Source organism: Falco biarmicus, chromosome Z (assembly GCF_023638135.1).
Source record: "Falco biarmicus isolate bFalBia1 chromosome Z, bFalBia1.pri, whole genome shotgun sequence".
NCBI classification, from domain to species: Eukaryota; Metazoa; Chordata; class Aves; order Falconiformes; family Falconidae; genus Falco; species Falco biarmicus.
The window spans coordinates 42,656,604-42,668,653 of NC_079311.1; the positions used below are offsets into that span (position 1 = coordinate 42,656,604).

At 44.8% G+C, this 12,050-nt stretch overlaps 2 protein-coding genes across 4 annotated transcripts in view; both read left to right on the forward strand.

Moving 5' to 3' along the window:
- The first annotated feature begins 1,448 nt into the window (after positions 1 to 1,448).
- Positions 1,449 to 10,046, forward strand: QNG1 (Q-nucleotide N-glycosylase 1). Of its 3 annotated transcripts, none has more exons than XR_008819479.1 (5): positions 1,449 to 2,011; positions 2,943 to 3,202; positions 5,843 to 6,038; positions 6,279 to 6,509; positions 7,322 to 7,456. XR_008819479.1 is itself a non-coding variant. In XM_056325001.1 (5 exons), the coding sequence occupies exons 1-5, from the start codon at positions 1,675 to 1,677 to the stop codon at positions 9,947 to 9,949; spliced, it is 1,062 nt and encodes a 353-aa protein (XP_056180976.1). In that variant the 5' UTR covers positions 1,449 to 1,674; the 3' UTR covers positions 9,950 to 10,046. The 3 variants fall into 3 exon arrangements, 2 of the variants coding, with proteins under 2 accessions (XP_056180976.1, XP_056180977.1); XM_056325001.1 differs by lacking the exon at positions 6,279 to 6,509 and adding an exon at positions 9,893 to 10,046 and having other exon boundaries at positions 7,322 to 7,533; XM_056325002.1 differs by lacking the exon at positions 6,279 to 6,509 and having other exon boundaries at positions 7,322 to 7,983.
- Positions 10,047 to 10,929: 883 nt separating this feature from the next.
- The window catches only part of KIF27 (kinesin family member 27), a 28,656-nt gene continuing 27,535 nt past the window's right edge, over positions 10,930 to 12,050 (forward strand). The window contains 2 exon segments of the mRNA XM_056325000.1: positions 10,930 to 11,445; positions 11,447 to 11,573. Of these exon segments, the coding sequence (XP_056180975.1) occupies positions 11,188 to 11,445; positions 11,447 to 11,573 (385 nt within the window). The 5' untranslated portion in view covers positions 10,930 to 11,187.

Genomic DNA, 12,050 nt, shown 5'->3' on the forward strand with positions numbered 1-12,050 from the left:
TGCAATCAAGGTTTTGGGCAAAATGCCAGTGGACTAAAACATGGGTGCCAAGTTTCTCCTGCATGCCTCCAGCCTGTGTATGTGTAGAAGGCTGGGGTTGCAGATGGTAGTTCTGGTTTGATTTTTTAGAAAATTGGCAGGAAAGGACACGTATTGACATGTAAATGTTTTTTTGTTTGCCTCCCCCTGCCACCACCCCCCCCCCTTTTTTCTTTCAGTGCTTTGGATCACAGAATGGTCAGGGCTGGAAGGGACCTCTGGAGATCATAAATCAGGTGCAGCTGGAGCAGGTTGCACAGGATCAAGTCCAGGTGGGTTTGAATGTCTCCAGAGAAGGAGACTGCACAGCCTCTCTGGGCAGCCTGTGCCAGGGCTCTGTCACCCTCAAGGTAAACAAGTTCTTCCTCATATTCAGATGGAAGTTGTCCCGTATGCTGTTGCTGGGCTCCACTGAAAAGAGTCTGGCCCTGTCCTCGTGGCATTCCTCACCCTAAAGATATTTCTATGCATTCACGAGACAGATCCTCTCTCAGCCTTCTCCAGGCTGCACAGGCCCAGCTCTCTCAGCCTTCCCTCATGAGGGAGATGCTCCAGCCCCCTCACCCCCTTGGCAGCCCCCCGCTGGCCCCTCTCCAGTCGCTCCCTGTCTCTCCTGAACTGGGGAGCCCAGCGCTGGGCACAGCACTCCAGGTGCGGCCTCAGCAGGACAGAGCAGAGGGGCAGGACACCCCCCGCACCCGCTGGCCACGCTCCTCCTGATGCAGCCCGCGCTGGCAGCGGCCTTCTTGCCCACCAGGGCACACTGCTGGCCCACGGGCCGCTCGGTGTCCTCCAGGCCTCCCAGGCCCTTCCCCGCAGAGCTGCCTGCCAGCAGGTCAGCCCCAGCCCGTGCTGGTGCGTGGGGTCGCTCCCCCCCCGGCGCAGGACCCTACCCCTGCCTTTGCTGAGCTTCATGACGCCCCCCCTGCCCCACTGCCCAGCCTGCCCGGGCCCCGCCGAACGGCAGCGCAGCCCCCGGGGTATCAGCCGCCCTCCCAGCGCTGTACCACCAGCAAACTCGCTGCGGGCACGCTCTGCCCCTTCACCCAGGGCGCTGGTGATTCTTTTGGAAAACACCACGAGGCTGAGCACACGCACCGCTCCAGCGTGGCAGGACCTTTGCGGGTTTTCTCAGCGTAACGGCCCGTGAGAACCGCATGCGCCACAGCGCTCCCGGCCCGGCGGCTCCCGCGGGCTTGGGGTCAGCGCGTATCCCCCGCCGGTCCCGGCCGCCCCGAGCCGCGCAGCAGCCGGTGGGTGCAAGGCCGCGGCCGCGACCGGGCACTTCCCCCACCCCGCGCCGGGAGCCGCCGCCACCCGCCCGCTCCCCGCCCTGCCCCGGTGCCCCGCGCGCCTGCGCACTGCGCGCGGAGCGGGGGGGCGGGGCGTGAGGAGCGGGGGGCGGGGCCGGCGGCGTCGCGGCGTTCCGCGCGGTCCGTGCGGGAGGGGCGGTAGCGGCAGCCGGGGCAGTACCCGAGCCGGGTTGCGGCGAGCGCGCCGAGGTGCGGGCGGCCGGCCGGGGGCTGACGGGCGGGCCGCTTGCCGCCGGTGCGCGGGGGGCTGGCCGGTGCCGGGGCTCGGCGGAGGGGCCTTGAAAGGAGCGCGTGTTTCCTGCCCGCGGAGCGGCGGCCGAGGATGGAGGCGTTCCCGTCCCCCCTGGAGTCCGCGGAGTTCATCGCCGCCCGCAGCGTGGACGTCGCCGTGGACGTGGAGGGGGCGCGGCGGGTGGCCGAGCGCCTGTTCGACAAAGCCGCGGCGGCCGAGTTCGGGCTGGCCGGGTGGAAGAGCCTCCACGAGCTGAACCCGCGGGCCGCAAGCGAGGCGGCGGTGGGCTGGGTGTTCCTGGTGGACACCCTCAACTTCTCCTTCTGGTCCGAGAAGGAGGATCAGAAGTACCTGGTGAAGTACAAGGGTAAAACGTACAGCGGGTACTGGTCGCTCTGCGCCGCCGTCAACAGGGCCCTTGACCTCGGTTAGTGAGCGCCCGGGGCGGGGGCGGGGGGGGCGGGGGCCGGGCTGGGGCTCGCCCCGCCGTCTGTGGGCCCCGTCCGAGGTGGGGTGTTGGGTGTGAAATATCGGAGCTGCTTCAGCGACCGGAGCCGTTTCTGCCCGCTGCTGCGTGCGGTGTGACCAGCCCCATGTCCCGCAGGCGGTGCGTGCGGGGGGCGCTGCGGGGGCCGCGTGCCCGAGCTGCCTGGCTCGCGGCGCTGCCGTCTGCTTTCCGCCAAAAACACTGCAAGGAGCGGCCGTGCGTCAGCCCTTCGTGGCTTCTGTTATTTCATGTGTGTTTTTAGAATAAATTGCGTGTTGCCGTGACAAACGGCAAAACGAGACTTAAACTCTGGGCTCATCTGGTACCAGAGCAGCTCCAGTACATCTGAAAACCCTTATGCCTCCAAAACCAGTATTTTAGTGCTCACTCTTGTTGCTGTCATGAGGAAAAAAGGTATTACTAGGTACAGATTGGATTTTTAATTCATTTTCTACATATTTGTAAATCAGGGGAAGGTTTGCGTTGCGGTACTTTCTGTAAATGCAGAACGTGACCAAGGAGCTAACAAAAAACAGGCCTGTCCCGCTGGTACGTTTGCCAGTGTGGTCTGAGACCACCACACTCAAAAGACTAAAAGCACTTGGGGGAAAATGACATATAAATTAAGTAAGGTAGGTTCCTTGGTTGCATGTTGGACATTCTTACCTGTGGAAGGAAGCACTGTGTGCAAACACAGATTTAGTTTTAAGCAGCAGTGTGAGCAAGGTTATCACTGAGCGCTCGGGTCATCTCAAGAGTTGATAGACTCTTTATGCTGACTGTATAGATGCTCTGATTTGTAGCAGGCCACAGCATTAGGGCTTAGGATATGATATGATAGCTTAAACATCTTGGTTTTACTTTTCTGAAGGAATACCTATTACTAGTGCATCATACTTCGCGACCATGACGCTCGACCAAGTTAAGAGTGTATTTCGCTCTGACACAGAGGTGCCCATACCTTTGATTGAAGAAAGACATCGGGTGCTGAATGAAAGTGGAACAGTTCTGTTAGAGAAGTTTGGAGGCTCTTTCCTCACCTGTGTTAAAAAGAGTGAGAAAAGTGCTCAGAAACTACTAGGTATCATACTGGAAAATTTTCCTTCTTACAGAGATGAAGCTGTGTTTGAGGTAAGCGAGTTCTAACATTTAATTTCTTACGACAAAAATTTACTCCTTACTGATTGTGACTTTTAAAAGATAGCTCTTAGGTTGTCTATGTACATTTTTTTGAGAGGATAGTTGGTTCAGAATTAATGTAGTATTTGTGAATTGTTGGGGTTTTTAATCCGGGAAACAGAAGGTGAACAGAAGCATTTCTGTGGAACTCAGTGTATTAAAAAATAAAATTGAAGGGAAATAAGAAGGAAAATTACTGTTACTTTAATAAATCACACTATTTATTAACAGTAAAAGGATCTTGATTGTCTTAAGTCCTTAACTAGTCAGGAATGCATTTCTAATGACAAGAGTCGCTTTTTCAGCAGAGGAGAGCCATTGTTTTCGTGTGCTGTCTCAGTCTTCATCACTTCATTGTAATTTATGGTGATATACTCCAGGTTCCCAATTAGATCACAACTCCTTTGTACTCCTTAGAAATGCATATTTGAGATAATTTATGCCTGAAAAATTGGATTTTTTTTATCCCCTACCCCACCCAGACAGCTACCAAGCCACCCCTCCCCCTTCTGTCTTTCTTCTTTTACCTTGAGAGTCTCCACAGCTAATGATGGAAATGAAACTCCAGTAGACCTGTGAAACTGTACAACTACTGGGAATCCACATTGTAACTCTTGTTGATTCAACAGGCATTGCTAAAACGGCGACAGGCCAGAAGTAACCCATACTTTTGTCAGGGTTGACAGTATACTGGAGATTTTTGGAGCCATTTTCCTGAAGGACTCTGTTTACTTCCCACTACTTTCTATCTGCTGTATTTTCTGTGTCTCTGGTTTTGCCTGTACAGTCATGATTTTTAATTAGCATTGGTGATGTGTAGCTGCTCCAGTGCACTTTCATCTGTGGCAGTAATCGGCTATTACATCGTTATGTCCAAAGGACTTTATTCTCGTGACAGTGTAGCCTATACTGCAGTTGGTCCATTATTTACTTCCTGTTGTGATTGTTTCAAGTGGTTTTTTTTTTATTTAACATATAAAATTGTGTATGTTCTCTGGAAGAAAGTTTATACATGTCCAATTCGGAAAGAAGCACAGGGAAAGAAGTTTTCAGGACATTTGCAGAAGTTGTGTAAACGTCTTGTTCTCAGTGTTTCCTGGAGAACAGCATTCAAAGACAAAAAATGTGCTTTGCTTTCAGGAATGGTTGTAGCATCTTGACAACAAGGGAAAATCAAATTTGTTTTTAAAAAATGCCATTTGCAAATTGTGGTGATATGAAGGGTGGCAGAATAAAACTAGAAATAAGTCAAATCACCACCTACTTGTATTTCAGATTAGCCATTCCAGTTACATGTTGTTGTTTAGCAGATGTTGTCAGAAGTCAAAAAATCTCTGGGAGGAAAAACCCACAACCCCCTAATACCTTTTTTTCTTTAAGATGTGGATTTACGTTCACACATTGTGCTCATCACAGAGTGAAAACCTCAACAGCATACTGATTGTAGCATACCTTTTAGTTTTTCCCCTTGTGAGTACTCGGAAAAGCTTGTAAATCTTTGCAGGATTAGCACCAGCAAAAAAGTTCATGGCAAAAATAGAGCCATGCATAGTATCTAAGAAAACCGGTATTTGTGAATACACCTTCCACTGGAATTAATTTTCCTCTCTTCTATTTAATGAGCAAGATACACTACATAACACAGAGCAGCATTCATTAAAATTTTCACTAGAACTTTGTTTTCTTAACATTATGGATAAATTGATTAACAGAATGTTTTGTTGTCTAATCCGCGGCATGCCTTTTATGCTTTTCTCCTCGAAATAAAAGGTTGGATGAATTCCAGGGTTTCTGAAAGAATTGTTGGACTTCAGCTGCAGTGTTTGCTAAGTGGAAGTAAGCGAACACTACTGTGTTCTGCGATCCAGATGGAATCTAAACAATTTTTATTCCACTGTGGTGACTTCTATTATGTTTTTCTTTTATTTCAGTTTATTTATGAGCATTCCACGTGATACTTTTTTGTGGTTAGTTGCTGTTAGGTTTTAAGTTGTTGAAGTGTGTGGCACTTCTGTTTTAGTTATGATTTAAAGAATCAGTCACCAATATTTGAGTGAGCGGAGGTTATCTTTCTTCAGCAGTGCTGGGTGCATGGGGGATTGCTCCACCAAAGTCATGCACACCGAGGGGATTTTTCAGTCCCCTCTTTATACAGGCAACTCATACCTATTCATTAATTTTCCAGGAAATCATTTACATATTCATTACACTTCCAGGAACTCATTTACATATCTCGCTAAACTAGTGACCATGATTTAAGTCCTTGTCTTTGGCAGGTTGTATAAACAACAGGAGCTTAGGCCCAGATAGCCTTTTTAAAGATGACAAATCCAAGGACTTAGCGATTAGTACATCCGTCATGTTAGCAATAAGGGTCCTTGGACGTTTCCCAACTTTTAGATAAACATAAGTACATCATCCTATAGATAAGTGGTACATCATTCATCATTCAATTAACTAATATGTTTACTTAATGAAATGATAGTTTGTTTCATACAACAATGTAACTCTTACGTGCATCTCTCTGTACATGTCATTTGCTGTATTTATTGATGTTTCAAGTACTTAAATTTTGTAAATATTTTTCATTAGGGGAAAAAGGTGTCTTTCTACAAACGGGCACAAATACTTGTGGCTGATACCTGGAGTGTATTAGAAGGCCAAGGAGACGGCTCTTTTGATGACATTTCTAGTCTGACTATATTTGCTGACTACAGAATTCCTCAAGTTCTTGTTCACTTAAAAGCAATTAAGTATTCTGAAAAACTAATGAAGAAACTACGTGAAGGTTTGTTCCTCCATTACAAATATCAAGTAATCTTACCTCTTGACTTTGTAGACTAAAACTACTGTTAAAATGTAATGTTTTGTCCAGGTAATGCTTATCAGGGTTTAGGGGGCTGTTGGATTTTTTTTTTCTTTTGCTCCAGGAAATGAGGACTTCCTGTGTAGTGAGGGGGTAACAGGAAGGAACTTACTCTCTAATAGTGAATCTGGAATGAGATCTTAAGGTTATGTTTTTATACAGATCTAACTGTTCCGTGGATTAAACATGGATAAAGAAGGATTAAAGAGTCTCGAAGCCAGTTGATACCAGTTTCAGAAGGGCTGCTGTTGCTAGAAACAGTTCTCAGCATGAGTATAGTTGTGATTTTTGAGTTGTAGATAAAAGAAGCAATAATTTCTTCATTAGCTCAAAGATGATGTAGAAGCATGGGGATTCCTCTTTATCTGTACTGAACTGCTAATGACAAGCAAGGTAATATTATAAGCACCCATTAAAAACAAATTGCTTTAAATGAAACTAATTGCATAAGATGAGTCTCATTTTTCAGCATGGTTCCATCTTCCAGTACTTATTAACTGTGAACTTCAGTGAATAAAAGCATAAAGCAATCCCTTTTCCACTGTAAAATGACTGTATTTAGACGTAGGTCTGCTATTATGCAATTTTAAAATTACACAGCAATATAAATGCAAAAGATTTAAAGATTAATGCAATCACACATGGATCTTAATAGAATGGGCATATATGTATGCACCTATATATCTTTATATTAAATAGGTCATGTAGGCAATTTATCTTTTCCATGAATCCTAGTAAGCAGATTCCCATCCGAGTCATGCAAACAAATGAGTGCTTTTAAATTTTTATAGATAACAGTTTTTTGGGTTTGTTTTATTTGGGGTGTGGAGTTTGGGGTTTTTTTCTTTAAATCTTAAAAGTTATCTGGCAGAAAATATACTGTCTCAGAATTATGTTTGAATATCCTTTTTGCCTCCACAAGCAAAGAAGTAGTCCTGTAGTATGCAATATAACATAAACACCTGCTCTGCTCTTAGATCACATTCTTAGAATACAGTATGTTGTTTTAATTGAACGGGAGGTAAACTTGTGTCTGAGGTAAAATCAAAGTAATAGCTAGGAGATGTTTAGCAACATTGTTGGTAATTTTAATGTAAGACCTAGAATAGACTAAAAGTATGGGGGTGGGGGGGAAGCAAATTCAGGCCATGCTGGAGCTTTTGTCTTTTGAGCATAATTGGATTGCTGTCTCTTATGTCCTTTAGGAACAGTTTTCCAATCTGGAGATAAAGAGGAGGTGGAGATCCGTGGCTGTTCTATTTGGTGTTGCGCATTGATTTGTAAGCACCTGCTTGAGCTCTATGAGAAGAAGGGTCAGGACATGCGTGAGAAGATCAACGCAGTTTTACTTGATTATCATCTTTGGGACTATGCCAGGGATCATCGGGAAGAGATGAAAAATACTCCATTTCACCGAGTACGCTGTATATATTACTAAATCCAGTCTGACAGCTATTCTATTGATGCATAATCTTTTGAGTTGCAATTATTCTTTTCATAGGGTGATTTGTAGTATATGAATTTTGGAACTGGCTAACTCAAGTGCTCATTTTCTGATCATGCGTTAACAACTAGCCTTTTGTTTTGGTTTGGTTTTTTCCTCTGAATCTTTGACTTGCCATGGATGGAGTTAATAGCATAAACTTTGCTGGACAATCCCTGTGAACACAGGGTTTGTTACTCCCTGCTTTGAGTTCTGTACTTGTGTTTCACACGTCTGTGCACGGGGACCGGCTTATCTGTGGGTGGGCCCCGCCTGCCTGTGCCTTCACACGCCTGCGCCGGGGCCGTCTGTTGCTGGTGTTCAGCATGCGCTTGCCGCGAGCGGAGCCGTTCCACGCCTTAAATAAAGAGTGCCGTGACAAGCCGCGCGGGCCGTGTCTGCGTTGCCGCGGGCGTGGGCGAGGCGTGAGGGAGCGCAGCCGCGGGCCGCCGCTCTCCTGCCGCCGCCGGGGGGCGCTGTGGGCGGCGGGGCGCCGGGCGGCGCCGCTCTGCTGCGGGGCCGCCGGCGGACGTTGCTGCCGTTGCCTAGCGAGGCGCCGTAAACAACACGCAGGGACCAGCCGCCGCCCCGCCTGGCGCCGCCGCGGCCCGCCGCCTCCCTTCGCCCGGTCCTGGCGGCCGTGCTGGAGCTGGGGGTTGCGGGACGGCGGCCGCGCCGGAGTGGTAGCAGGGCCCCGCCAGCCCGGTCGTCAGCGTCCGGCGGCCCCGGGCAGCTACCGAGACCCGGGCGTGATCCGCTTCCCGGCTCCTCTCAGGTTAGGAGGAAAAGGCGCACTTCGAGGGGCGGCAGACGTGGGAGATGCCCTGGCCCGCTAGCCCTGCCCGCAGAGGCCTTGCGGAGCATTTGCTCCTGCTTCCTGGCAGCCGAGAGCGTAGGGTGTATCGACAACAAGTATTTCTGAGGCCTTGGCGTGCACCTGTTTCATATTCTTGCATTCTTTTATCAAGTAGTGAATAGGACTTGCCTCTTCTCCCCCCTTCCCCCCCCCCCCCCCCTTCCCGTGATATTTTTTTTTTTTTTTGTAACTATAATTTTAAAAGAGAGAGGGGAATGGCCAAGCTTCAAAGCAGTACTTGCTATGGGATAAAAACAATGTACCTGGGTAAATAAAACAAGAAGTCGATCAAATGGGCTTCAGATTTGTGGTTAGTAGTTTATATAGCTGTTCCTAATCCCCATGTCCTTCACGATACGTGGTGATTCTGCTCTCATGCTTTGCTTACTTGTTTTAATTCTGCCACAGTTAAAATGGAGCTTCTGTTTTTTCAACTTCAGGTATTTTCTCAGCTCTGGATGGCCAAGTCCTCAACTAAATGGAATAAAATTAAATGCAAAACCTCTTCTCTTCACAGACACAAGACAACGGTTTAAAGCTGTTTTCAATAAACTTGAATTTTGGGGGCTTAGTTGATGAGTTCTGCCAGTTTGGTAATACAGCTTTCTTAATGGCAGTGTGTGGGAGTTCGCAGACTTTCTCTTGCACTGAAAAGATAATTAGGAAAAAATAATAATAAAAAAGAAGTGTTGGAAGTCAAGCAGTACCTGTGAGGGTTTCTGAATGTTCATGAAAGACAGCTGTAAAGAAAGGCTATTTCTTGATATTTACAGTTGTGCTACTGTACATTGCTTTATTGTAAGAATGACTACACAGGGAGCAGTATAAGGAAGCATGGTGGCTAAGATGTATAAGTAATAAAAATAATTACATATGCACTTAAAGATGCATATTAAAATCAGAGGAACGCTTTATGTGTAGTAATTAGATACATTTAAAATTACACCTTCTTTGTAGACAACTACTTCCTGTGTGCTTGTCAAGTTACAGATGCTTGGTGCTTCTTAAATGGAAGATGGTTTTAACACGTGTGTGTAATATACATACAACCAATGGAGAAAAAGGTTTTGTTTGACTGATTTATATTGCCTATGCAGCATGAATATAGGAATAGGAAAATGAGAGGATTCACTGTAAGCATATGCTTTTTTAGCAGTGTTTATTAACAAGCTATTACAATATTGTTGCATCATATGGCTGCATTATTTTGGCATGAAAAATCAGCTTTCAGATTTAAGGTTAAGTCGTCTGCCTTGGAAATTAATAGAGGTAAATCAACTAATTTATTGAACAGCTATTAATATCACTGGGTTTATATCAGGTACTTTTCAAGAGTGTAATGGTGCTTCTGTATTCTTTAGGAAATGTCAACTTCCTACTTCAGCAGGAATTAATTTCTTATTATATAACATGGAACACTTTTTTTTCTTGTTGCAGACAACTACAAATGAGTTTGACACAGGAGTGGTAACAGATTTCTGGTTGACTATGTGAATACGGAGTGGGGAGCACAGGATGGAGTCTGGCATGGTGGAGATCCCAGTTAAAGTAGCAGTACGAATCAGACCTCTGCTTTCCAAAGAAGTACTTCATAACCACCAAGTGTGTGTGAGATTAGTCCCAAATACACAGCAAATTATCATTGGGAAAGACCGTGTCTTTACTTTTGATTTCGTATTTGGCAAAAATTCAACCCAAGAAGAAGTTTATACTGTTTGCCTTAAGCCTCTTCTAGTGTCTTTGACTGAGGGATACAACGCTACAGTGTTTGCATATGGACAAACAGGTTCTGGGAAGACTTACACCATCGGAGGTGGCCACATGGTAGGTTGTAGAAAGTCTGAGTTTTTTTAAACTGGTGAGCAGTGTCTTTGTACATGTTAAATAATATTTAATACATAGGAGATGCTGCTGCAGAATTTTTAAGGGCTAATGAAAAAAGGAATAGTAAAAAAAAAAAAAAGCTTCCAAATTTTATGTGATAGTTGAACTGTTCTAAAAACTAATTCCCTATAACTTAGGCTATACCAAAAAAAATCAAAGAAAAAACAATTTATAAAGAGCTCTTTCTCATTCCTCATTTTAACATGCAACTTAAACTAGAACTTCTTCCTAAAATGCAGTGTTTTCGAAATTCTTGCTACATTTTATCTTACCTTGAAAATGTCCACTTTAAGTGATTGTTTACTCACTCTTTGCTTTTTTGGTTTTATTTTGAGAGACATTTCTATGACATGAAATTTATGATTTAAGTCTTCCAAATAGATATAGATATATTATTATAGATAATCTATAGGTTCTATAATTTTCCTTTTATTTAGAGTCATAGAATCACAGAATCATTTAGGTTGGAATTCTTTTGATTGATTGATTTTTATTGATAACCTTTAGGATCATCAAGTCCAACCTTTAACCTAGCCCTCCCAAGTCCACCACTAGGCCACGTCCCTAAGTGCCACATCTACATGTCTTTTAAATACTTCCAGGGAGGGTGGCTCAAGAACTTCCCTCTGCAGCCTGTTTCAATGCTTGAGAACCTTTTAAGTGAAGAAGTTTTTCCTAATATCCAATTAATGCCCTTGCAATGTTGTTGCTGACCATAAAGAGTAGAAATAAGGAGGAAATCTATACTCTGAGCAGAGTATAGATTTAAAGTAGACTCCGTCTTTTTCATGACTTTCATGACTATAACATTATTTAATTTAGAACTTAACTTTGAATCCTATTAATGGATGCATACAAGTATTCTGAACCCCAGAAAAACAAATGTTTACAAAAACTCTTGGAACACTAAGCTCTTCAGATTCCTTAGTATGTTGAGCAGCAAATCTCTCAGACTTCTTTCAGTCTTCAGTCTTTGTAATTTATGTTGCAGAATGATTGCAATCCTCTGTGACATCTTTGCTCATATTTTAGCTTCAGTTGCAGAGGACGAAAAGGGCATAATACCACGAGCTATTCAGGAATTATTTCAGCATATTTCTGAAAGCCATCCACATTGACTTCCATGTGAAAGTATCTTATATAGAGGTTTACAAGGAAGAACTTCGAGACTTACTGGAGCTGGAGACTTCTGTGAAAGAACTACATATCCGAGAAGATGAAAAAGGAAATACAGGTGGGATTTCAGTTCTGAATTTGATGTGTTGCGTTTCAGTTGTGTGCCCAAGTTACTCTTGTATTCTCTTGAAAGAGCTTATTCATTACTGATGCTAGAAAAAAGTTGAATTGTTCCAAATATAAACCAGTTTTGCTGATTTTTGGGTTTGGACACCTGTGAACGATATAGATGTTCCATCAGAAATGGCAACAAATGATGAAGTACAAATGCAGTTATTGCTTCCACAAATGCTGTCTAGAAACACAATAATCTGTGATTATTCACTTGAACAAGTATTTTAAGGTTAAACCTCTGCTTCTCCTTATAACTGTTAAGCCACTCATACTCTAAATATCTGTCCCACTCTTACTATGACAATGAGCGGAAGAGAACAGTTCATTAAGAGTAGCATCTGGTGGGTTTTAGGAAGCTTTGAAACTGCCAGTTACCCCATAGTTCTCCTGTCCACTGCATGAAAAAGCTAAAACAATCCAC